Source organism: Taudactylus pleione, unplaced genomic scaffold, assembly GCF_031769625.1.
Source record: "Taudactylus pleione unplaced genomic scaffold, aTauple2 ptg000305l, whole genome shotgun sequence".
NCBI classification, from domain to species: Eukaryota; Metazoa; Chordata; class Amphibia; order Anura; family Myobatrachidae; genus Taudactylus; species Taudactylus pleione.
This window is the reverse complement of record NW_028284706.1, coordinates 1072950-1100261: the sequence shown is the minus strand read 5'-3', so window position 1 is coordinate 1100261 and position 27312 is coordinate 1072950. Positions and strand designations below refer to the sequence as shown.

The following is a 27312-nucleotide window of genomic DNA, read 5'->3' as shown; positions in this document are numbered from 1 at the left end:
ATCGCTTTAGATGGGAGCTTCTGGCGCCAGTAAACAACTAGCTATAAGTAGCAGGTAAGTCAATAGTTATACAGGTTGAGTCTCCCATATCCAAATATTCCGAAATACTGAATTAGTTTTAGCATGTTAGCATGACAGATCGTGAAACCTTTGCTTTTTGATGGTTCGATGTAAATAAACTTTGTTTAAGGCACAAAATGATTAAACATTGTATAAAATGACCTTCAGGCTTTGTGTATAAGGTATATATGAAACAAATTAATTTCATGTATGTACACAAGCTTTGTTTGAGCCATAAAATGATTGAAAATATTGAATAAAATGACCTGCAGGCTGTGTGTATAAAGTGTATATAAAACATTAAAGCATTCGGTGTTTAGATTTGGGTCCCATTACCAAGATATTTCATTATGGTATGAAAATATTCCAAAATACGGAATATTCCAATATCCAAAATACCCCTGGTCCCAAGCATTTTGGATATGGGAGACTCAACCTGTATAATATTACCCTTATTTGTCAAAAGGGAAGAACAGCTAGGAACCTGTATACTCATAGATATCCATATAAATAGTGTTCACTCTAGGTGCAGGGTGCTGATCAGTGAGGAGGGCATATTTGAGTTTTGAAGGACAAAATTTTAGGCAGGATGTATTGCTACAGCTACTGTAACTTTAGTGATACATCACATATAATATTTTGCCCTTCAAAATTTAAATATATCCTCTTCATTGATCAGCACCCTATGGTACACAGGGCTCAATTCAATTCAACGCAAATTGTATAGCGCTGCAAAGGAGCTCCCGGAGCTATTCAATTCTGCACGCTGTTAGGTCGGGAAATGCCCGTTCTCTCGCCTTAAACAGGGCATTTAGTCACAAGAACGGGCATTCTCTGACTAAACTTCTCGGTGCGATGCTGCTTCCGCCCGCTAGGGGCAGAAAACAGCATTGCGCTTGTAGTTTTGTCAGATTTCTGCTCGCACCCCAGGAGGGATGCGTAAAGAAATCCTTAGTCGCGGTTAACAGCGTGCTTAATTGAAAAGCTCCGGGAGCTCCTTCCCGGAGATATTCAATTCGCATGGAATTGAATTGAGCCACTAGAGTGAACACTACATATAAACATCAGATATTTTAGCAGATTAACACATGGGTGGAATTTAATAGTTTTTGTGGGTGCTCTGATTTATGGGACCCAATTGAGCAATTCAACTGTAGCTCCAATCTGGTGCAAATGCCAGGGCCATCTGTTCACCGCCTCCTAAGATGGCGAGCAGAAATTAGCAAAAAGTCTGCCTTTTGGGCGCCCAAAAGGCATTTTTGCATCGATCCCACTAGTTTAGACATGTTTAGACTCTTTGTGCACCTAAACCAAAGCTTTTGGGCGACAAGCACAATAATGGGCACCCAAAACAATTGAATTGCCCCGGTCACCTACTCATTATCATCGCCCAAAAAAACTGAATTGCCCCACAGACTTTGACCTAATATACATTAATTTACCTAACCTTTACTTGTTAACGCTTAAACCACAAACATTAAGAAGCACCCAAAGAACAGCCATGTCAACACAGGAAAAATACACATACTCCACACAGACCGTACCAAAGTAAAGCTCGGTACACAGACGATGTGCACCCAAAACGATCCCGTGAGTGATGGGACCCAGCATTGGCAAGTGCATACACAATAGCCGATGCCGGCAGCATGGCATCGCTAGCAACATCCTCAGATCTTTCTGCATGTACAAAAGAACTGAGAATGCGATGGACAACCCGCAGGAGTGAGTATCGGCAGCTTCTGTAAACAGTGGACAATAGGGGCGGAATTCAATAGTTTCCAGCCCCCTTTGCACCCAACGAAGCTATTCAACTGTTGCTCTTGTCAGGTGTGATCAGCTGCCGGCACACCATTTCAGCTCGCACCCACCAGGGGTGAGATCTGAAATGGGTGAAAAGTGAGCAGTTTGGTAACCCAAATGGCACTTTTTGCGATGGCGTCCAGCACTTTAGTCGGGGGTAGCCGTTTTATGCGGCTAAACTCGACCTCATTGGACGTGATCAGCTCGATATTCTAATTAACTGAATCTCGCCCCGCAATCTCCTGTCACTTTAGACAGGAGAATGGGAGCGCAAAAAATTTTTTATTTCACCCTATGAACAATTTTTAGTTCCGATGCGTGGGAATCTGCCAAACCGTTCAAGATATTGTCTAGTGTGTACCCAGCTTTAGAATAGACCCAATGGCCCCAGCGCTGTGAGGCAGCCATGGTATTCACTGTGCATTTGTGCCACCCAAAATGTATTTATTTTTCCTTAATCTGACTAAAATAAGCTGGATAAATTCCCAAACCAGGTTTGTTCACACAGTTGCACTGGTAAAATGGGCAAAACATGAACATGGTATATGGATACATTTTTCAAACAATTGATGTGTTGCACTCTCTCAGGACAATCTATAGTGATATCACACATTGATGCAAAATAAATCATTCATAGATTGCTTTAAAATACTAAACTTAAGTTTGACCCAGTAAGCATTTTTGGGATCCACGTATTTTGCACATAACACCGACGGACATCGGGTTTTCAGAAATAAATGTCTAAGGCTGTCATTGTATCCAATTCCAGGTGAGTGTACTACATAAACTTGTAGGACTTGCATGTATATTGATCTGCACCATTGAAGCTTGTTATATGTGTTTCCCCCACTAAATATGTGACGGCTTGGAGCTATTCACCAACAACATTGGCGAGATCTACGATGCATTCGGCAACCACCGTAGGATCACAGTGAAAATTGCGCCCAACGTGTATTACTCACTTGGAGAGGGTGAGTGCACATTCGCTTATGGAAAAAAAAAGATTTTTTGTTTTTACTGTAATACACTATAATGTTTGTTTCTTTATTCCTTCTTTTTAATATATCCTCTAATCAATTGAGAACAAAATCCTAATTGAGAATAGATCTAAGAAAGTGCCAGAACCATCCTTTGATTTTTAAAATACTAAATCCAACATCAAAATTTAGAGAACAATGGTGTGAACAAGCCTATAAGAAACTGTCCATCCTATTTTAATACAGTTTTCTGGCACTTGTTAGCAGCTTAAAAGCACATTAACAAAGAACAAGTAAAGCCATTAATAAACAACTTACACTACAGCAACTAAAAACAGTGTTCCAGTATGAAATATACACGTGTCAGTAAGGCCAATTATATGTACCATTTTCTCTTCACTACTAAGCCACCACCTATTAAATTACTAGAATGCATAGAACTTATAGCATTAATGACACTCAACAAGCTGTAGTGAAAGTAAAACAGCCACTATGACAATAAAGAATTCATATATTACGGACCATGGATTACTATTAGAGATACTATACCAACCTAATAATGCAAACATTACCTGTAAGTGCAGTTTCAGACTATGATGCACTGTACTTGACAGAATTAGTATTGACTAAATATCTATATAAAAAAAAAAAAAAAAAAAGATAAAGATATTGGATTCTCTCTTTTTTTTTTACCGACAACTATAATCATCTAGCGGTTAATGAGTGCAGAATACTCAAATATGTGCAAAAGACAATCTTGAGGGAGTAGAAATCTAAAAAATGGTTTAAATTTCTGTGGAATGAACACAAAAAAGGGAGTAAAATGCAGTATGTCCAAACATTCATTCCATTCAAAAGATTTCTACATTGGCCTAGGCAAGTATAGGGCCGGACAAACCATTGGACACCAGCCCCCATTCCTATGGCCACTGACATAGACAATCATTTTACTCTACATAAGACACAAAAGGCTCCCCCAAGATACCACTACTTTAACAGCTGTCCCTTAAAAATGATCTTAAAAAGGAATGAAACTCTACAAACCACCGCAACTATATGCACAGCCACAGATTCCTCCTATGCAAAAAGTCTAGTCTCCTGTTAACATATCATTAGCAAGGTTTTCAAGCACTAATCAGTTGAACATTTCAGTAAGTGTCATCTTATTGAGAAGGACTACAATAATATACCTAATATGATCAATGTTACATAGCTGGTTTACGGAAATGCTTGTATAGGTCATATGGACATCCATTTAAAAACAAGCTAAACTATGTTTATGTGAAAGATCAGGGGTTTGCATAGACAGGATCAAGTAAGATGAAAAAAATAAAACCAAAAAATATATAATTTTTTTTTTTAAGTGAATGTAACATGGAATATCCTAGCAGAAACTAATTGTGCCCATCAGTTTTTATTGTTGCTTATATACAGTCACATATATCCATATTGCACACTGCATGAACAATAGAAAGATAATGTCTCTTCAAGTAAATCTGAATATTGTAAGAATAAACTATGGTAAACACTTATAATGCACCTAACCTAAGTAGACTTAACCAAATACAGATATATTGAAATTGCTGAAACCGATCAAAATTCTAGAACCTTACAATGCTAGAAGAGCACAAATAGCCCCACTACACAAAAATGAATGGGAGACCAGATATAAATTAAAAGCCTATCATAAATTAGAACATACAGACGCCTATATACTTATGTCTAACTTACCCTGTTCCCTTGCTTCTGCCACCTCAAGCTTCTCTGAACTGTGTAAATGTAAATATGTATATATGAGTGTGATATTTTCCCAGGCACCTCCCCTCCACACTGATTGGCTGCAAAGCCCATCATTGTTTTTGCTTAAGACACAGACCTTTATATAATACACACAAAAAATAATAAATATTGCATGCCATGAGAAAGAGAGACTATATTCACTGCTAGATTGTGAATATGGGTTTTGTTGTGCAAAAAAGGATTAGATATATAAATCATAACTACTTTATAGGTGATTTTTACATAGCAATAAGACTGCACATGCATATCAACTGTTCTACAGAAGTGCAGCAGTATTTAAGTGAAAAAGCACTACGTAGGCTTTTTCATTTATTCCTAGGAGAGCATTTTAGAAATATCACTCAAGTACTATGCTATAATAAAATGGAAAGGCAAAACAGACACTGGCTGACCATATAATCTGCCGCCAAGTTTTGTAGTACCAGAAGGGTTAAAAAGCAAGGAAGAAATGAGAGGCACTCAGACAATGAATGTCACCTGAGCTGGGACATATGTCCCCTGACCCTCCGCCCCTCCTCCACCTCTGTGAGGGTATAATGGCACCTTTTTAATTAGAAGAGAGGGGGTAGGGATGGGAGATAAGAGTTGGAGGAAATGGTGTCAGCCCTCCTTTAAGGTACTTAAGTAAAATATAACTACAGCAATAAACAGATATATAAAGGTGTTAACTATGTGGAAGGTGAAAATGGTAAGCAGGAACAGACTGCAGTTTTCAGCAGATTACAAAGAATGGAGCATTTCACAAGTGACAGCAGAGAGATTACTGAGAGACAGGGTAACTAAGCAGCTCATGTACAGAGAGGAAGGGAGACTGGAAGTGATGACAGCAAGTTTACAGATACAGAACTATAGATCTGCATATTTATAAAAATATACACAATTCATATAAAGATATAAGCACGGTAATTAAGCAGAGTCCATAAAAAGAAAAAAAAACAAAATGCAGAAAGACATGCAGGTTAGAAACATGTTAGAAAGAGACAACCTAACATGGAGAGAGGCCTACACACTAAACATTGCTGTAGTGTCAAAAGGAGGGCTGGGGTACAGTCAGAAACATGAGCTAAGTCGTGGACAGACACATGCCTATCTGCAAAGACCATTCTATATTAGACAGCCACATAAGGTTGCTATTACCAGCAGACGTGCAGGGACAGATCAGGACAGAGGAAAAGACATAAAAGGAACAGGTAAAATGACATAGGGAGAACAATCCAGATTAGGAGATATTTAAACTAGTCACAGGGGTATAGAAGAGAGACATGCACAGAGAGGGGGAATTGGAGTAGAGGGGACTCAGAGGAAATAAGAGACGGCTGCTGTGTGTATATCCACTGGATGAGACAGCCCCCGGGGTATATATAGTGCAGAAGACTGTCTCAAATTGGACCCCCTGAGAATTAATCCTCCTTCCATACTCTGCAGCCCACTGTGGATATTTATAATCGATTTCAGAAAATATAGGTGACGCCAGGCAATTGTCAGCCATGGAGATACCTGCGGTGCCATGCACTAGGCTCTGCCCTGCACAGTCCGGCTACAGCGCCCGGTGCCCCCCGGCGTGCACACCTAATGCCCCGAGATAACCCTCTGGCACTGGCCAAGCCCCCACCCTCCCGGTAGGACGTGTTGTTATGCCCGGTGCCCACACTGACCGCTCCCTGCAGGCTCCGGCTGCTCTCGGCCGCTCATAGCTGCTCCAGATCCGGGCACGCTCAGCATGGTCACATCATCACGGGGCCGTGCAGCCCCGGGGCCCTTGAAAAGCGGTTGTTCCCCGGGGAGGGAGATGGGAGGCAGCCTCCGATGCCCTTTGGACTCTCCAGGCGTTGGTGGTTCGGCTGTGACACCCCGGCGTGCCCCGGTTCCCCCTGGCTGCGTCCTCGCTTCCGTCTCCAGGTATCTCCCAGGTGACTTCGCCCAGCCTCGCTGCGATACGCCGGGCTGCTCTGTCCGTGCCTGCACCGCCTACCCCCTGTGTGTGTGTGTATTGTTTTTTTTCTCGCGCTGTGGCCGCGGTCTCTCCGGTATATTCCCGGTCTTAGTGCCGCTCTCCCCTATCCTCCTCCTCCGAGTCTCTGCGCGGAGTGTCTCTGAGCCGCCTCCGCCCGCCGCTGGCACCGCCCCCTCTCCCTTGGTGCCGCGGAGCATGCTGGTACATGGAGTCCTCCCCGCTGGGCCTCTCACAGGGCACAAGCGCATGCCGGGGCTTGTAGTCTGCTGCATTTAGCACCCCCCCGTGTGCGCATGCGTCAGATTACCTTCAAGGGGAATGTGACGTCTTTAATACATTAGAAGGTGCAAAGGATGCCGGGAAATGTAGTTTGTGTCATGTTTATTGGTATTATGTTTGAGAATCAGAAAAACACATAATATTCTCAGTATTTGGCTGGACCGCGCGTCAAAAGCAAGATCTTTTTAACCCATATTAGTGCATCATAATCCTTTCGATTTCAATTCGGCATTAAAGGGCTTGCAGTACTTAAATGTTGTGGTGCATGCTGGTGTATGTAGTTTATGTGGAAGAACAGCAATGCATAGTGGAAGTTGTAGTACATAGAACCAAGGCACAATAGTTCAAATGCAAGCTGCTTCCTCGATATTATGAATCTGCAAATGTACATGCTCATGCAAATTCCATTTCTGTGTTTCACATTACATGTTCTTCACATGAACTCTAACAGTAGCGTAACTAGTGAGTGAAAAACTTTACCCCCCCAAGAAAAATAAATTTTTGTTATTATATATAAGGCCACTGTCATTGATAGATATTTGAAGTTTGTACCTCTCCCCCCTTATGAAGCTGTTACTTTTGTAAAAAAAAAAAAAATCAGATTTATACATTCAATTGGCATAATCAGTGCCATTTCCCTGCATTGGTAATAAGGCACATTGGGGCAGATGTATGAAGCTCTGGAAAGTGATAAAGTGCAGAGTGATAAACGACCAGCCAATCAGCTCCCAACTGTCATTTTTGAAACACAGCCTGTAACATTGTGGAAGGCTGTGCTGGGATCACGTGTTTGATCCCAGCATCAGCCGAGGTGCATGGGCAGGCAGGAGGGATGTGTCCTCTGCGGGACACATCCGTTGCCGGCGCTGGGACAGTAATGTCCCTAGCGTCGGTGCAGACACCGCGGGCACCTGGTGAAGGGACCGCCTGGTCCCTTTCACCAGTGCCGGCGGTACTGTGGCGCCGGGAGAAGCTTGGCTCCGGGCGCAAGCTCAGCGGAGCTTGGCGCTCGGCAGCCAAGAAGCGGCGGGTAGCCGGCGCTGGGAGAGAGTACCTGCTCCCAGCGCCGGTCAGGCGTTGGGCGCGGTGTACTGTGCGGCGGGCGTTTGGCTCTGGCCGCGAGCCAAACCTGGCTCGCGGGCCAGCAGCCAATCAGAGGCGGACGCGACGAGCCAATCGCGGCTCGCCAAGTCATAGCCCCGCCCACTCGCGCCGTCTTGTATTAGACGGCGCCGAGTGGGAAAAGTCTGTTCGGCGGCGGAGAGGGAGGAGAGAAGACCTCCCGAAGAGCGGAAGATCGGCGCGGCAACAGGGGCGGCGGCCGTGGAAGAGGCCAGAAGACGCCGCTGTCAAGGAAGAAGAAGAAGACAGGCGGCGCCGGCTGGAAGAAAGGAAGAAGAGGCGGCGCCGCTGGCCAGGACGGGCCAGCGGCCGAAGAATGCGGCTGAGGACCGGAGAGGACTGCGGGGGAGGAAAGTAAAAGAGCGTCACGAAGTTCCCCCCCGCAGCCTCTTCCAACGTAGCAGGTAGGCCCTCCGTCAGGCCCACCATATACCCCCCTCCCTAGACCGCCAGGATTGTTGGGCGCTAGGCCCGTGGAGTATTGTCGGGCACTAGGCCCGTGGGCAATTAGTCGGGCACAAGGCCCGGGGGACAGTAGCGGGCATTAGGCCCCATAAAAGGATTGGCCCGTAATAAGGTGTGAGTGGCCTGGGTACTAGGCCCAGGCCACCAAATGATCGAGTAGGCGGGCACCAGGCCCGTGGCCATAAATCAGGCGTAGGCCTGTACCCATACAGGAGGGCACTAGGCCCTATATCTGAGCCCCAATAAAAGTGGTCTGGACATTAGGCCCAGGCCACTACCAGAGCCCACCGTTAGGCAGGCCACTAGGCCTGAGCTGCAAAATACAGCGGGACTCTGGGCAGTAGGCCCAAGTCCCTTGAGTACCCCGCAGTAGGCAGGCATAAGCCCTGAGCCACTGGTAAGACCCTGGGCGTTAGGTCCAGGGCCCTGAGCCCATTAGGTAGCCCCCGCATAGATGATTAGAGGTGTGAGCAGTGGTGGAGAGCTGTACGGCTTCCATCCATGAGGTAGTGGTTTCCCCAGTCACCGAGAAGAGGAGCTGGCCAGCTCTGGATAGGTAGCAGACATTTAAAGGGACAGCACCGTGTTTTGCTCTTGTATATTTAGTCTGTGTTTGGTGTTCCGTGCAGGGCAAAAGTTTAGTTGTTGTTATATCTGTCGCACTACACACACTGTAGGTTGAGGGTGATGCCGTTTTAGTATGTGTAGTTGCTTGACATAGGTTTAGGCCCTGCACGGCTGTGTTGTGTATCTCCTTACAGGGACCTGTAGGCGAGTGAGCGGACGAAGAGCAAGAGTGGACACGGTGAGGAATATCTGTGTGTACTGTCTCTCCCTGTTTGTCACTATCTATCTCTCCTTCCTTCTGGGCGGACGGTGAACCTTGCAACCCGGTGCAAGGACGGATCTTCACCTGGTGCGTGAGTACCGATAGGTGAAAATTCGGGATCTGAGGCCAAAAGTGCCAATGATGATCTTCACTTAAAACCTGAATTTATCCCCCGGTTCGGTAGGGCGCGTCGGTCGACGTGAGGAAGGACGGTACTCACCTCGTCTCCTTCCCCCTAGGTCATCGTGTCCGTGTTTTATTTGGAGGTTCCAGGACCGTCTGCTCAACACACGGCCTGAAGGTGAGAGGGTGCGACGCAAGGTAAGTAACAGACGTACACTTGCACGGCAGCAGGCATTGCACCGCGCCCACCCCTCACATTTTGGCGTAGTCGGCAGGATCACGGACACGATGTGGACCACCGGCAAGAGGACCCCCCTACGGACAGCTCCGGAGTGGAACCATCCCCGGGCGTATGAGGACAAGAGTGACTGGATTACGGTGTCGAGAGAAGACATCGTGAAGATGGTGCAGCGGTCGGTACAGCGCGGCAAGGAAGAGCGCCGGGAGAAGGGGCGCAAGAAATCAGCTGTGACCCCCTGCAAGACGTGTCAGCGGCTGGGACATGATGCCAGCGAATGTCCCTGGCGTGAATTTAGGGCGACAGAAGAGGAAGAAATGTCCCCGTTGGAGATCACACAGATGGCCCAGCAAGCGGTCCAGAGATGTGGTCAGAAGAACTCTGTGAAGAAGAGACTCTGGTGTATGCTCTGCGGAACCTACGGGCATGAGCATAATAGCTGTCCACGTGATGAAGAGTGGCACCAGGAGGATGAAGAATTCCGGTGTGAAGGATGTGGAGATCCAGAGCATGAGCTTCGAGATTGTCCGTGGGACGAAAATCGGATGATCTTGGATGGCAGAGCCCAGAAGTGGATAGAAGAAGCCAGGGAAGTGGAGCAGAAGAGCCTGCTGGAAGTACGTTCGCAGGTGCCCATTGTTCCTGAGCAGGAGCCGAAGGGTAGAGACCCCTTTGTGATGAAGATGGCAACAGCACCCCCGTGCTGGAAGTGTCGGCGGCAGGGACACTTGGCCCATGAGTGTCCCTGGGAAGATGCAGTGGCACTGTTATGCCCCGAAGAGGTCCCAGTGAAGAAGAATCCTTGCCCGCAGAGGACGGATGTGGATGACTGGGAGGTGAAGATGCCACGCTATAAGGAAGAGCGTGAAGACCCAGTGGCAAAGAAGTCTAGGATCTCCCCATGCTGGAAGAGTCCGCGACCTGGATACCCGGAGATGTCAACGGAGCTTGGCGCTCGGCAGCCAAGAAGCGGCGGGTAGCCGGCGCTGGGAGAGAGTACCTGCTCCCAGCGCCGGTCAGGCGTTGGGCGCGGTGTACTGTGCGGCGGGCGTTTGGCTCTGGCCGCGAGCCAAACCTGGCTCGCGGGCCAGCAGCCAATCAGAGGCGGACGCGACGAGCCAATCGCGGCTCGCCGCGTCATAGCCCCGACCATTCGCGCCGTCTTGTATTAGACAGCGCCGAGCGGGAAAAGTCTGTTCGGCGGCGGAGAGGGAGGAGAGAAGACCTCCCGAAGAGCGGAAGATCGTCGCGGCAACAGAGGCGGCGGAGGCGGAAGAGGCCAGAAGACGCCGCTGTCAAGGAAGAAGAAGAAGACAGGCGGCGCCGGCTGGAAGAAAGGAAGAAGAGGCGGCGCCGCTGGCCAGGACGGGCCAGCGGCCGAAGAATGCGGCTGAGTACCGGAGAGGAGAGGTGAGAGGGTGCGACGCAAGGTAAGTAACAGACGTACACCTGCACGGCAGCAGGCATTGCACCGCGCCCGCCCCTCACAACATGACAGTCAGGAGCTTATTGGCTGGTTGTTTATCACTATCCACTTTATCACTTTCCAGAGCTTCATACATCTGCCCCATTGATCCCTATAGCTACATGCATTTTCATGAAAGCGTTCTCCTGGCCACTTATATGGAGCCCCTTGTAATATACAGTACATGAGCAAGCCCTGAAAAGTATCAAAAATGTATTCAATTATTTTTACTTATCTATTCCCGCTGCCTGGCACCCTCCCCCCCACCTACCTTTCCCCTGCAGGCTGCAGCATTTTACTTACATAAGTCACTCACAATGAGAACCTGACACAGCGCACACTACTGCTGCCAGCTGCTGCCAGATTCAATGTCTACCGCTTGCCAAGTAAGTGCCAGTGCGCCACTGAATGTGTAATACTCTTCATTGCCTGGCACAGGGAAGAGAGCTTGCTGACAGGCGCGCAGCGTGACGTCATCGCGTCACGTCAAGCGCACACATAGGTTAAAGAAGACACTGAGAGGCAGAACAACTTTGCCCATGATGATTAATCCGGTCAGTAATCAGTCCTGACCGGGTGCCGTTGGGAGTATATTAATTGGCAGTCATCACTGCAGGCGTGTGTGGGAGGGTGCTGGGCATTAGAGTGTGCCTGTGTACACCAGGCATCCCCCCTGCACACGCCTATAAATACAGTAGATCTTACTGCTTTGGGGTTTGTTTACATTTGAATCATACTTACCGGGAGGGACAGCCAGGTCTGTGCAGCATGGGATTGGCTTAAGTGGGCGGTGCGGGGGCGTGCTGGTGCGATCTGGTCATCGAGGCCCTGCCCCCCACTTTACAATGGCGTTATTACCGGTAGTGTAAAGAAGGGGGTGGGGCTGCGATGATGCGATTCAGCGCAAATCTCATTATCACCCCCCCGGACCACCCACTTTTGCTTGCTAAGTGGGTGCTAAGCGGGGGGATGGCGGCCTCTTACTCTTGCAGGAGGCTACCAGCCATCCTGGGAGATTAGGCAAGTATGAGTTGAATGTAAGTAAATTTTATGGCACGCCTCTCAGATGTAGCAGTATACGTCCACTTTAACGGCACGCTCATACGTGTTGCTTTCACAACCTCCTTAAAATACTTTTTAAAAAGTAGGAAAGTATGGTATGTAGGCAGGTAGATTGCACAGCATATATGTAGGGCACAGCCATTATTCTTCAAGATAAAGACATTCCCTGGGTAATTATCTTTTGGTTTCTTTCCACCAAATAGTAACACTGAACAGGTCCAGTAGAGCTGGGTAAACGTACACACCTAACAGATATGTCTGCAGATGATGGTTGTTCATACACACTGAACAACAATCATCTGGCCATGGGTCCCGCTGGCAAAGGGAGTGTAGGGCGGTCGTCTGACCACCCATACACACAGCACAATGCCTCAATATATGTGCAGATATATTGGGCATCGGCTGTGCGGCACAGCCGACGCGGTATGTCTGTGAACAACGTCGTTCACAAACATATTGCTGGTACACACTGACCGTTAGGCACACAATATATTGGCCAATCAATTGATCTGCCAATGTGTACCCAGCAATAGACTATCTAGGGAGAAAGAAACCAGAGGACAATTACCCAGGGAAGGTTTTTTTGTAGATTGGACATACACATTTTCAACAGTATAGAACTTGTGAGAAATAGCAGCTCCTGATCCTCGTCTTCAGGCTCAGGAGCCTATTCACCATCGAAAGCCGTATGGCCTCCAATGATTTAGTATTGATCTGGCTGCGAGGGATACTTAAGTATCCAGCTCGCAGCGGGGGACAGATTACACAGGAGCAATTCATAATTTTCCGGTGTTAGTATCGCAGCGCGAGACCCAGCCAGCTCCCCTCGGTTAGTATCGCAGCTACAGAAGTATCTGCATTACTTACTTCCTCCCCGTCGGCCCGGATACGCATGTGTGACCCAAGGTCACGCATGCGCACAGCCGCAGGGGAGTCCGTGAGAAGGCGGCGGAGGGATCCGCTCAGATCCCTCTTCGCATCTCCGGAACTCCTTCCCATAGGAAGGAGCGGGACTATAAAAGCAAAAGCCGTCTGAAGATGGCACTTGTTCTCGGCAGCAAACTCTGAAAACTTTCAGTTTTTGGAGTTTGTTGAATATCAGGGCGTCCTAACGGACCCCTGATGATGAATGGCTCAATAAATAAAATGTGTGGAAACTAGTGTTTCCGCATGGTTACTGGGCCATTTATCGATGTTGAATAGGCCTTTCAGTCATGATGTCCGTCTTTAAAGTTTTAGGGGATGAGACATAAGACTTACATCTCATCCCACAGTGTCTCTAGCGCTGCAACTATGTAACTGGGGGAGGGAAGCCAGCAGGTTGGAGGCGGACAGCCAGCAGGGACAGTGGGGCACTCCGCTCATATATGCATTGCGGCGAGCGCCGGGAATTCTTTTAACTATGGCAGTGGCTGGTTGAGCATTGTGGGCTGGGGTGGTAGCAGTGCTGCCCCAGTACTACCCTGGCTGTGGTCCCCTTCATCTCCATGGGTCCTGGTGCTATGCACCAGCTGCACTGCTAGTAGTTCTGCCTATGAACTCTACTGTAGTCTAGTCATCTTCTATCGTAGAACATCCATTTTAATATCTTTTGGGGCACTAAACAGCATCAAATTAGCTTCACACTTTGTAATGTGTTTCTCAATTTGAAGCCCTCCCTTAACCACTTATCTGACAATTTTTTTTACGTCGAAACCGCACAGAGGGCCTGATTCAGAGCCGCTCGTAAGCAGCAGCTCGTTCGCTATGAGCGATGTTCGCACAACTGCGCATGCGTATGGGTCGTAATGCACATGCGCAAACCAGTCATTGCGGTCGGAAATCGAGCGCTCGAAAAACAGCGAGGGGCTGCTAATTTGATTGACAGAATGTACCGTTTGTGGGTGGTAACAAGGGAAGGTGATTGAAAACGAGGGAGTGGAGATCCGAACGCAGGCGTGCCTAACGGTAAAAAGGGCATTAAATGGGAGTGCATAATTAGTAAAGGAGCGTCATCGACCACGTCACTTGGTTGTCTTTTAGCCCGAGCTGCTCACAGTGATTGCGGTAGGATAAACCTACCACAAGCACTGCGAGCAGTTCAGATGCCTTTTGATGTACCCGATTAATCTAATAAATACCGGAGATGACGTGTGATGCGAACAGCAAAGGGGCGTCTTTACAAAATAGCGAGTGCATTTTTCGTTCGCTCACTCAGACATAGAGGCGTCCACAAACCGCAATGAGCGAGCGCTCAATTTAAATAGCCGGCCCCTTTTTAGGAACGACCGTCCGCAAATAGCGTCCGGCTCTGAATCAGGCCCAGAATTTTTTATTTATTTATTTAAGTTTAAAAAGTATTTCTAAAAATATATTTAAATATTTGAATTAAAAAATTTAGCTAGGGAATGTTTTGCATCCCCCAACCCCTGTGTCCATAGGCCCCCATTGTAATTTAACTTCCCAAACCCCCATCAAAAATAGCGCCCCCTTTTGTTAAAAGTTCCCCAGCAATGTCAATCCGCACCCCCCTAGTGGCAATAGGTCCCCCCAATCAAAAAATATTTTAATGGGCATTATAACCACTCCCCCACAGTGCCAAAAGATCACTGCATCACTGCAGGTGGCTCTAGGGAGTCAGAGGAGATACATTTTGCACTTGTGTACTATAATATTTAGGGAGGTCGTACATGTCAAAGTTCTGAAGCTCACGTGTCCATTGTAGGCGCTTTCAGTGGTGAACAGGTGTCTGCATGGGCACTCTGACCTGACTGCAGCTACACAGCCCCATATGCAGCAAGCTGGGGCAGCCAGAATGACGGCAACCCTGAACACACACACACACACACAATCATTCATCAAAGCAAGGTACAAGCCACCATCATTTATTGAACTCCCCCCCCCCCCCCCGGCTCCAAGCTTGTTCACATTCTGGCTGCCCCCTGCGGGAGGGAGCAGCAAGATCAGCATAGGAGGGGGGTGTGGCCGGCATAGGGGGGCGTAGCGGACACATTACCCGGCATTTGCGAGTGGAGCGGGGGGCCACCCCCATTGCAGGGGTTTGTGTTGTAACTGCGGGGGGTCTGGAAGGGTTGGCGGCTGCACCGAGGCAGCAAAGACTCTAGCACTGTGCCAGAGCCCATGCTCTCTAGTGCAAATGCGCCATCTTCCCAAATATCACTGGGCAAATGGAGCTGCAGAGGAGGGACCCGCTTGCCGGAGCACGGTAAAATGCCTGGTTGGGGCCTGGTTAATACGACACTGTTGACATAGTGGTTATCAGTACTGCCTTACAGCCCTGAGGTTATGAGTTAAATTACTGATCAAGGAATATTGTGAGTAGTTTGTATGTTCTCCCCATGTTTGCATTGGTGTCCCTTGGGTGCTTCAGCTTCTTCCCACACTCCAAAACCATACTGATAGGTTAATTGGCTTCTGCCAAAAACAAAATCCTAGTAATCGCGTGTGTTCATGTGACAGGGAATATAGGGCCTGATTCAAAGTTGATGGTTTGCATGCAACTCCTAAGGCATGGGGACTGCACATGTGCGTTACCTATTCTGCGTTTGTGCAGAACGGGTCCTGCATCATCACATGCAGTGCCCCCTAAACCGCAGCCTAATTGACATGCTGTGGCCGTTTGGGGGTTGGAAGGGTACAAATGAACTATACTTGCTGAAGCTTCCAATGTTTTTGTAGTTGACCATCAGGACATAGTTGTCGCTCCCGACCTCCCGGGAAGGCAGGCAATCCTCCCGGCCCCCCATTAATCACGGCATTGTGAAGAGGGGGCGGAGCCACGATGACGCGATCGCGCTGTCACGCCCCCATGCTCCGCCCCCAACACTACGTCATGTGCCGGGCCCCGCACCCTTTGGCCACGTCATGCCCCCAGCCATGTAAGCCCGACAGCTCCCTCCCGGAAGGAGGGAGCCAAATGTCGGCAAGCATGCATCAGGAATGTTGTATGTTTAGTTAGTGCCGAACAAGCAAGCTGTTTATTTTGAGGTTGTATTTTATTTCTTAGCTTAATAAAACTGTCTGTTGTCAGTGGTACCCAAAACCTTGGACTTGTGTGATCTCTCAGCCACTGTTCACTACCGTCTACACCAGTATATGGTACCTGTCCTCTTAATACGGTTACAACACGGTGGAGAATGCAAGCATTTGATCTGTGCATATTGAGAGGAGCAGCAGCAGCCTTGAGAAACATGCAGGAAGCAGATCTGTGTGTACTTGGAGAGAGGCCAGACTACAAATACAGCCCAAAGTAAGATCGCAAGAGTGATGCTCTGCAGAGACTTTTTATATCGTGACATGGACTGCGAGTTGCAGTGCCACACATAAAAGTCGAAGTGGCGTTCAGTCTACACAGTTTTGGAATCTGTTACAGTTAAACCAGACCCTCTTTTCTTTTTTTTTTTTTTAACACAATGTTGAATCATGTCCTGGGTAACAGTGGCTCCAAAGTTGACAGTAAAATCTGTTAATATGGAGGAACTGATCATGCAAGTTGGTCCAGGCCAATATAAAACAGGCTAAAACTCATGAAACTTTAAGGAAGCCATCCAGGAACAGCGTAGAACCTTGACTGTGGTCGTGCAGCAGCTGGCAGCAGAGGCTAAAAATATGTCCACAGCTCAGTGACAAGCTCCAGTTCCATACGAGCTAGTCACTTTCTTCAAAAAATGACTATGGCTGTTGACATGTAGGTGTATCTGACTGCCGAGCATGAGAGTTGGCTTAAATAACAGTGGTATGGCCTATTGGCACCTTTTCTTTAAGGGAGAACTCCGAAAACGTACTTAGATTTAAGCCCTGTAGATGCTCAGGGCTACGAAAAGCTAAAAACTGAAATTCTGACTTGCCTGGTGTCACGGCTTGAATAGTCAGATCCAGGTCAGTAACAGTGGACAGGGCTGACGAGGTATACTGGAATCTAGGAGGCTGGATTAGCTGACTAATCATGGAGAGGGTCCATGTGACAAGTTGCTGAGTGCCATCTAAGATGTCAGAGATCTCTATAAAGTTTTCAGTCTATCCCTGGAAACAATTAAAGGGAACTCAGCCCCTAGCACTGAACACAGGGGATAAGAGCTGGAACCAATATTTGAATGTCATGGCCAGGGTTTCTCAGCATGGTGGTCACCGCGTATTACCTGTGAGGTCATTGTGGCGAGGGGTCTCTGGCAGCAGTGCTGGTGTTTGGCGAGGGGCATTGGCTGCATGTGGTTCTGTGCAGGCACATTGTCACTGAGGCCTGGTGGTGTTTCCGTTCCGTTTGGCATGGGCGCCGCCATCTTGCCTCAGGTCATGTGATTCAAGCTGTCCAATCCTGGTGGGTCATGTGCTCTTTCCAGCCAGTCACAGCGCGGCACCTGGTATTTAGGAGCCTTCATTCATTGCCAGTACAATGTGTTCGTCAGCTGTGGCTGAGAGAGAGTAACTGTGCCTTACCTGTCTGCCTGGAAGCGCTACTAGCCTGTTACCTTGCCTGCTCCAAACCTGCTGGACTCACCCTACACCCTCAATCTACCTTTCCCCTGCCTGAGTACCTGAACCTGCTGTTTCCCTGCACCTTGCCTCACATTCTAACTCCCAGTTGGACTTCATTACCTCTGCCTGCACTTCGTTACAGCTCACCAAACCTGCATTCTGGACATTTCCTGCCTGTCACTATCTGGACATTCTCCCATTTGCTTCATCACAGTTATCAAGTGCACTGTAGTGCTAAACCTGGACTTTCTCTTTTGCCATTCCCGTGTCTGCTAAATCACTTATTAAAAACTCCACCTTTTTATTTAAATCTGCTTCTGTGTCTGCTCCTGTCACCACCCAGGGTCCACAACAAACCCAGACCTTCACATTGAGAACTAAGCAGTGAGGAATACAGCAGATCAATAGCTTGCCTGGAATCCACTGAGGATAGTACAAACCGACTTCCAGAGCTGGGTGCCCGGCTCCCTGGAGGATCTTCTATGTATCCAGGTATCTTCTGTCTGGCTGCGGCAGTGGCTTCCTGTCTCTGTGGCTGTCAGCAGATTCCCCGGCATCCACGAGCTGAATTCCATCACCTGACACCTGCAGCCAATCCTTGATGACCCAGTTACAGTGCAGTGCTATCAACAGTCTCGCTGTGTGCTACTCGGTGAGATCCTGCTAATTCTTTTCCTTTGCCTAGAAACTCCTTATGCATTCACCACCTTTCTGCACTACTAGCTCCAGTAGTTCGGTCCCATTCCAGTGATCCAGTATTCCTGTCCCATTGCAGTGTTTCATAATTCTGGTCCCATTCTGTTATCCAACATTTTGATTAAATTCTGGCTATCCAGCGTTCCGGTCCCATTCTGGTTAGTCAGTATTCCGATCCAGAGCTACTCTGAGTTCCACGTGATCTAGATACTAGCTAGTGCAGTGGTTTGGTTTCCCTTTCCCCCTCTTTCCTTTGATATTACTCCTACTGATTCTAGCCTGGTTGATGTAATGAAGCTCTTCTTATCTCTATCTACCTGCACCTGTGTGCCTCAAGCACTTATCCTATTGTTTCCATCAAGACTCTGGCTGTCCTACCAGTGACTCCAGTTGTCAGCAACCATATCTTGCCTACCAGGTAAACACACAGTGCACTCCAATACACTCCTATATATCTGTCTAGTCCATGTGCAGGAAGTATATTAGGCTGTCTAGCTTTCAGCCGCTCGTCCCAGATCCCACTCCTGCCAGAGACTCCAGTCCGGTTTCAAAGACAAATACAAACATGACAGTTTGCACTGGCCACATGGATCCGACAGGCAGTTCAGTGCTTGGAACAAACCTCCTGCAGAATGTTGCAGGTCGTATAGAGGGTCTACAGTTGACACAACAACAGCTGGCTCAGCATCTACAAGAACTTTTTGTTCACCAGGACTATTTGCAGACCAATCTCTCAGGACTCTGGGCTCCTTCCCTTCCTGAGAATCCTACATCCAGAACCATGGCTTCTGTTCCATGTACGCCAGCTACCCTGCTTCATTTACCAAGCCACAAACACATTTGATGTCAGTCCCAATTTATGCTGCAGATTTTTAAATCAGCGCGGTGTGCTTTCAGCCTGCAGCCCGCCAACTTTCCTACTGCCAAGACATGAGTCACCTATATTGTGTCCCTGCTAATCGGTCAAGCCATTGACTGGGTCAGATCAACTGCTTTCCAATTACCACGAGTATATTGCCACTTTTCACAAGATCTTTCACGATCCCAGGAGATCAACTTCTGCTTCCATTGACATCATAAGGTTACGTCAAGGCAACAAGACTGTAGGGACAGTATATAGTCCATTTCCGGACCCTGGCATCAGAGATGCAGTCAAATGAGGAGGCACTAATGGCAGCATTTTGGAACGGGCTTTCCGAAAAAAATCAAAGAATTAGCTACTCGGGACCAGCCCGCTAGATTGGATAACTTGATATCACTTTGTATTAAAGTGGACTAGCATCTAAGAGAACGATCCATGAAGAAGAATAAAAATGACCGATTCAGATATCGTTCCTCTTCCAGTCCATTACCCTCTGAGGAAGAACTTATGCAGGTCAACAGATTGCTTCTTTCTTCCAAAGAGCGTCTTAGATGCCGTCAAGCCAATGTCTGTTTGTACTTCGGTGATGCCGGCTATGTTCTTGATTCCTGTCCCAAACGACTCTGAAATGGATGCTACTAGTCTTTAAAGGAGAGACAAGATTAGGAGTACTCAGTCACTCTCCATGTAAACCTGACTCATCATCACGGTGACCAAGGTGCATTCCAAGTCTGATACACTTTCAGCACTCCTCGACTCCGGAGCAGAGAACTTCATCATGTCTGAATATATTTTCATGCATCAGACAACCACCAAGGTGGTACCTCAATCTGTCTCCTTGTCCACAGTAGATGGCAGTCTGATACCTTCCGGACAAGTCCTCTTAACCTCTGCATAGGAGCATTAAATTCAGAAGAAATCTCCTTCTTAGTTATTCTAAGAAGGTCTGGGACTTCCATTGTTGCAAAAGCACAACCCACAAATTTACTGGTCCTCTATGCAGATTCTGTCTTGGGGTAAGGCCTGTACTAACATTTGTTTCCAGAAAGTTGTTCCTCTCTGATCTTCTGAGACAGCTATTGCAGAGAAGTTACCTTCTCAGTACTATTCTTATCATTATGTCTTTAGTAAACAAGGTGCCAACAGTCTTCCTCCTCATTGGGAATGGTATTGTCCTATAGACCTAATTCCAGGAAAGGCACCCCCTTGAGGTCGCACCTATCCATTGCTTGCACCTGAAAAAGCTACTGTGTCTGCTTACATCAAAGAGAATCTGGAAAAAGGATTTATCCATCCTTCCTCTTTGCCTGCAGGAGCAGTGTTTTGTAAAAAAAAAAAAAAAGAACATGGTGGACTTCACTAGAGCTGGCCCTAAGCAATTTAATTCCCTAGGCAAGATTTTTGTTGATGCCCCCTAGCAGATAATCCCACCACCAAGTTAAGTGCTTTTACACAGACACCACAAATAACACATTAGTTTATGGCTTATTTTTTATTGTTAAAGAAACACATGCAGTAAAGCTCTTCATGTCAGCTACTGATGCCAGCCAGTGAATCTACACTCTACAGTGCCATCCCTCCTCCTTCTGCATAGCATGCTGTGCATGGCCATCACCGACTAGAAGGGCCAGCGCTGACTTGAAGGATGATGATTGATCTCATCACCCTTCATTTGAACTAATGACGCCGTCGCCATTGGTCCCTCACTGCGTCCAGGCATCCTCCTTTGTTATGGTCCGTGCGCAGAAGTGAATGGTGTAAAATGAGTCAATCAGACTCATTATAGTGCTGCCTGCTGCAGTCCCCTTCATTGCGGTGGGTCAGTGCAATGTACCGGCTGCACCACCGCTAGTTCCGCCTCGGACCCAGCACTTCTCTCCCTGTCTCACAGCGCAGCACCCGTCACTCAGCAGCACAGATCACAGAGGCTGCCAACAACACCCATCACCTTTCTCCCACAGAGCAATCCTCTTCCAGCACCCTGCACAGAGCACAGCACCCCTTATACAGAAACTCTCTGCCCTCTCCCAGCACAGCACCCCTTACCCAGCAGCACAGATCACAGCCACACCCAACACCCATCACCAATCACCATTCACCCAACCAGCACACAGCACCAGCACCCTTCACAGACAGCAGTCAGCTCAGCACCCCTCACTACATGCTGAGCTGACTTTAATCAAAACATTTCTATAACACAGATTCTTACTTTTTAAAACTGGCTGGCTAGCTGCCTGTGTGTCCACCCCTGCTGTTTTGCAGTTTCTGTTGAATTCTCCTCACTGCACTTTGTGGGGGTGAAGCTGGTAGGCTGCAGGCTGTCAGTGCAGGCTCAGCCTGCAGGACTCTGCAAAGACCCATGGGAGGAGGAGCTGCTGCTGCTGGGCATGCGCAGCAACCCTCCTCCAGAGACCAGCGGCACTTTTTGTTGATGACCAGTGCCTACTGCCCCCACTTTGCAGAATGCTACTCTGCTCTAGCCTCCCTGGACCTGATTATTCTTCCAGGGTGGCAGCTCGCTGTTGCTGGCTGTGAGATATCTACTGCAGTTGCTGTCCGATCTGAGCTAAGAGCTCCGGCCGCATGACCACTAGCAGAGCTGCCGTCCAGGTGCCCGGCCCCCTCAACTGCTGCCGGCTGTTCTGTCGCTGCCTGCCCGTTCACTGTTTGCTGCTGCCAGGCCCGATTGGAGCTCAGCTGAGAGCTCCAATCGGGCCCAGTAGCAGCAAACAGTGGACACCGAACAGCGACAGTAGCAGCTGCACCAGCTGACAACAGGTGCCCTGTGCCTCAGTGCCTGCCCCAAACCTACGCCAGCCCCAGGCGGACTTGGATGCCCCTAGGCATTTTGCTTAGTTTGCCTATGCCTAGGGCCGGCTCTGGTCTTTACCCTTGTATAGACTACAGAGGGCTTAATGAAGTTATGGTGAAGAATTACCGAGCTCTTCGATTGGGTAAAAGGTTGCACAATTTTTACCAAGCTGAATCTGAGAGGAGCATACAACTTGATCCGTATTCAAAAAGGAGCGAATAGAAAACCGAGTTCAATACGAGAGACGGGCACTATGAATACCTAGTGATGCCATTTGGGTTGAGCTTGCTCCCACGGTCTTCCAACATTTCTTTAACATGATATTTCATGATCTCCTCTACCAGTCAGTCATTGTCTATCTGGACGATATCCTTATCTTTTCTCAAGATCATACAGCACATCAGGTACAAGTAAAAGAGTTTCTCCAGAGATTGCGCAACAACCATTTATTCTGCAGCTTGTGTCTTTGAGGTCTTGTATATTCCATTCTTAGCATACACCATCTCCGGCTCTGGTCTCCAGATGGATTCTGAAAAAGTACAGGATGTACTTTCTTGGACTGAACCTACCTCCCTGAAAGCCATCCAGAGGTTCCTTGGCTTCACCAAATATTATTATAAATTATTTGAGGCTTTTCTAGTCTGGTGGCTCCCATTACAACCCTCACTCGGAAGGATGCAACCCTGCTCAGTGGCCACCAGAAGCCAAATCTGCCTTTCAGCTCCTCTAACAGTCTTTAATCTCAGCTCCAGTATTAAGACAACAAGATGTCACTCAACCCTTCATCCTAGAGGTGGACGCATCCTCTGAAGGGGTAGGAGCGGTGCTCTCTCAGAGACTTGATGAGATAAAACTAGACCCTTTCGGTTTCTTTTCAAGAAATTTCCTACCTACTGAGAGGAACTACCCAATAGGTGAAAAAGAACTCCTTGCCATTAAATTGGCATTTGAAGAATGGTGTTATCTTCTGGAAGATGCATGATTCCCAATTTCTGTATACACAGATCAGAAAAACCTCCTCTGAAAATAGCGCAGTGTCTGTCTCCAAGACAAGCCCAGTGGGCATTATTTTTCTCCAGGTTTAACTTTAAGTCTTCCTTCCGTCCTGGTTCCCAAAATGGCAAAGCCAAGACTCTATAACGTTCTATGTGTCCTACAAGAAGACTCAGGACCTGATTCACTACCGATCGCAACTGCGAATGCAATAACGATTACTCACGCAGTTCAACTGCGATAGCATGCTAATCCATTGTGTCCACTTTGCCGCCGCATCACGAAACAAGGACGCCCACTTTACCTTACACACATCTGTAATGTTTAGCAAGACTGTGAAAACATCAGTACAATCGAGTCTCACGCACACTTGTACAAGCTCAGACCTTTCTCAGAAATTGCTAACTTCAGATCACGCTATGAGTCCTCAAGCTGCGTAAGGCATTGCAGTGGATAATCTATGCACACCCATGCAACAGCGTTAAACGCACTGCCACGTCTGCATTTCGCCGACCACCCCTTCATCACCACCCCCAAACGGGACTTTCTGTCAATCACATAGGAGTTCAAAAAACCCTTGAATTTGTTAAAAGAACTTACTGGTGGCCGACTATGAGATCCGACGTACAAGATTTAATTTCCTCTTGTGAACAGTGTGCTCAACACAAAGTGTCACATCAAGCTCCGGTTGGTCCACTTCAACCCCTGTCGATTCCAAATCATCCTTGGACTTTGTAACTGACCTTCCGCCTTCCAAAGGGTACAATACAATCTGGGTAATTGTTGAACGTTTCGCAAAAATGGCCTGTTTTATCCCACAGGTTGGTTAAACTTCTGCGCAGGCTGGAGCAAGAATATAGCAAACAGGCTGAACAGGACTGGATCCAGAATGTAAGACACAGGCAATGAATATATAGGCTGATCCGGATTAGAACTGGAGCTTGAACGGAAATGGGACTGGAGATGCACGGTAACTTGATCCAGATTGGAATCAAAGCTTTAACTGGAATAGAACCAGAGAACAGTAACTTGATCTGGACTGGGAGACTGATTCAGAGATGTACCTTAATCCGTACATAGCATTTAGGGGGTGGGGCATTAGGGTGGGTCATGCCTGGTCACCATTCCCAGAAACAGGGGCTTGTCGCCCCCATATTTCGGGAGGGACGGGGCCATGGTCTGCGTCAGTGGATGCAGATTCTTGGCTCCTTAAGTGACCAGCATCTGGTCAGGCGATGGGAAGCTTCAGCTCCCACAGCCTGACCAAAAGATCAACCATCGCTAAATGGCAGGGTCCGTTTAAGATCAGCGAGAAAGTGAATGAGGTTAACTATAAATTGTACCAGCCAGGAAAAAGAAAGCCCAAATAAATTTACCATTTTAACCTAATATAACCCTTGAAGGCTAGGTTTCTCCAATCAGCTGAACCTTTCCAGTATTCTTATTCTCATTAGTTCTAGAAGTAAAGGTGTCAGAGACTTTCAGTTGTTCCAAAAAACAGAGTTTCTCATATGGAATAGGGATATAACAGTGAGTTGTCAAGCCTCATAGTTTTAATCATCTGCCATCTGGCCATGGGTCCCGCTGGTCGGGGGTCGCATCACACCCTCCTCCCCATGGCCTCTGCAGCAAGAGTATGGACGGTAGTCTGACCATCCATACACACAGCACAATGTGCAGATATATCTGCCGTCGGCTGTGCTGCACAGCTGACGCAATATGTCTGTGAACAACGTCGTTCACAAACATATCGTCTGTACACACTGGCTGACTCACCCACTATATAGCACTTGTTCACTTGAATGGTCAATATATCAGCCAGCGTGTACTCAGCATAAGAGTAGGCCGTTTAGTGCTTGCACCTGTGTGAGTATATGAAAAAGCTGAGGAAAAAGAGGGGCTGGGCTGCACATCCTAATCTTACACATAATAAGAGGTGCTACCATACTGAGACCTGTAGTTCTACAGCAGAAAAATGGGAGTTGCAGGTGTACACTATAAGCACTAACAATTCTAATGTATCAGTAGAAGGGATGGTTAGGGACCCCAATAGCGCAAGTAAGGGGAGTACTGAGTACCCAGAAACCCCCATGACAGACGAGAGAGTGGGCACCATGTTTATTAAGCCCCACCCCTTTGTGGGGCTTTGCAGGTCATTGGGAAGGAGGCGGAGTCATCATGACCAGATTCCATTAGGTTTGTGTCATTTTGGCCCTGCCCCCTTGCTACTGACCCACAAATCGTGGCATTTTGCTACATGGTGCCTGGCTGACCCCATCTGTTACCTGTAGCTGCTCCAAGGTGAAAGAGAGAGTGTGAGTGTTTTTGTGTTGTATGTGTCACATATGTGTGTGTATATATACGTACGTACGTGTATATATATATATATATTGTAACACAGTTGGGATAGGGGTCCCTCTCCTGGGATAGATGGACTCCCACTTTACACACACAGCAGCCGTAGAAACAGGATACAAGTCAGAGGTTCTCGTACAAACTGGTCGACGCCAGTCTTTATTGTGCCAAATGTATATAAACATAAACAAAACATAAACATAAGTCCTAGCCCGGCTGGGCACTTGCTACACACCAGATTCCCTCTCTATAATAATGGTAGGGCCTATTGCCCTCACCATCAACAAAACACGTGCACAGTACTTACAAGGATTATCACCAAGTGTCTCTGAACAGGCTAGTCTGCCTGCTCTCCCAGATGTGAGACACTCAGCCACAAACAAACCCAGCTTATATTAGCCATTTCCAGCTGCAAGCCCTAAAGACCCTGTTACCAGGCTGAAAGGCCCAAAACCTGGAGTGGCCTGTGGATGGAGCCCTCCCTCTCCTCATATCCACACCCCCAGGACCCAAACCGGCATTTCTCTAAAGCCGACAATTCTAGTCTGTTTTTCCCAAACAGACTTCTCCTGGGGGTTTCAGAACACATATGACAGGAACCTAGGACATACATAGAAGCCATTCCACACTTCTCCAATGCTTCTATCACATATCCCCCCCCCCTTTGGTTTCAACCTGTGGGACGGAACAACTGCAGCCCCCAAACAATGGACACGTGACAAAGCATCTGCATTGGCCAGCTGGCTTCCTGGCCTGTGTTCTACCATAAGTTTAAAGGTTTGTACTGCCAAGAACCATCTCGTTATTCTCGCATTACTGTCCTTGTTTTCTGACTTCCACTTCAGAGGGGAAGTCAGAAAACCATGGTCAGTCATCAAGCTGAACTTTCTTCCCACCAAGTAGTACCTGAGAGTCTCTAACGCCCACTTTATGGCCAATGCTTCTTTCTCGACTGTAGCATAGTTTCTTTCATGTACATTTAATTTCTGGCTTGAAAAGAAAATCGGGTTTTCTTCACCCTCTTTGCTTTGGGACAGGACCGCTCCGATGCCTACATCTGATGCATCGGTTTGTACAACAAACTCTCTGTCAAAATCAGGGGTCATCAGAACTGGTTGGGTACATAATGCTATTTTTAACGCCTGGAAAGCCTTCTCTGCTTCAGGACCCCATTCCACCATGACTTTCTGTTTGCCTTTGGTAAAGTCAGTCAATGGGACTGCAATGGTGGCAAAATTGGGTATAAACCTCCTATAATACCCAGTGATCCCTAAGAATGCTCTCACCTGCTTTTTATTCAGGGGTCGTGGCCAGTTTTGGATTGCCTCAATCTTATTGAGCTGTGGCTTTATCAAACCTCTGCCAATGGTGTACCCAAGATATTTTACTTCTTCCATCCCCAGGCAACACTTTTTTGGGTTGGCTGTCAAACCTGCCTTATAGATGGAGTCAAACACTGCTTGTACTCTGGGCAAGTGAGACTGCCAATCAGGACTATGAATGACCACATCATCCAGATAAGCAGCAACATACCGTCTATGGGGCCTTAGAATCCTATCCATCATTCTTTGAAAGGTAGTAGGTGCCCCATGTAGCCCAAAGGGAAACATCTTGTATTGAAACAACCCATCTGGTGCAGAAAACGCTGTCTTTTCTTTGGCGTTCTCAGTTAACGGCACTTGCCAATACCCTTTGGTTAAGTCAAGAGTAGTTAAATATCTGGCTGTTCCCAGCCTTTCAATTAGTTTGTCCGCCCTAGGCATAGGGTAGGCATCGAACTTTGACACACTGTTCAATTTCCTGAAGTCATTGCAGAATCGCACACTCCCGTCAGGTTTTGGAATGAGCACAATGGAACTTGGCCACTCACTATGCGATTCTTCAATTACACCCAACTCTAACAATTTTTTCATTTCCTTCGACACTGATTCTCTTTGGGCTTCTG

General features: G+C 47.5%; 1 protein-coding gene across 1 annotated transcript in view; it reads right to left on the bottom strand.

Annotated features, from left to right (window-relative positions):
* Positions 1-4691, bottom strand: part of AHDC1 (AT-hook DNA binding motif containing 1) — a 138323-nt gene extending 133632 nt beyond the window's left edge. Inside the window, 2 exon segments of the mRNA XM_088442178.1 lie at positions 4569-4646; positions 4649-4691. Of these exon segments, the coding sequence (XP_088298304.1) occupies positions 4569-4646; positions 4649-4691 (121 nt within the window).
* Between the last annotated feature and the right edge of the window lie 22621 nt (positions 4692-27312).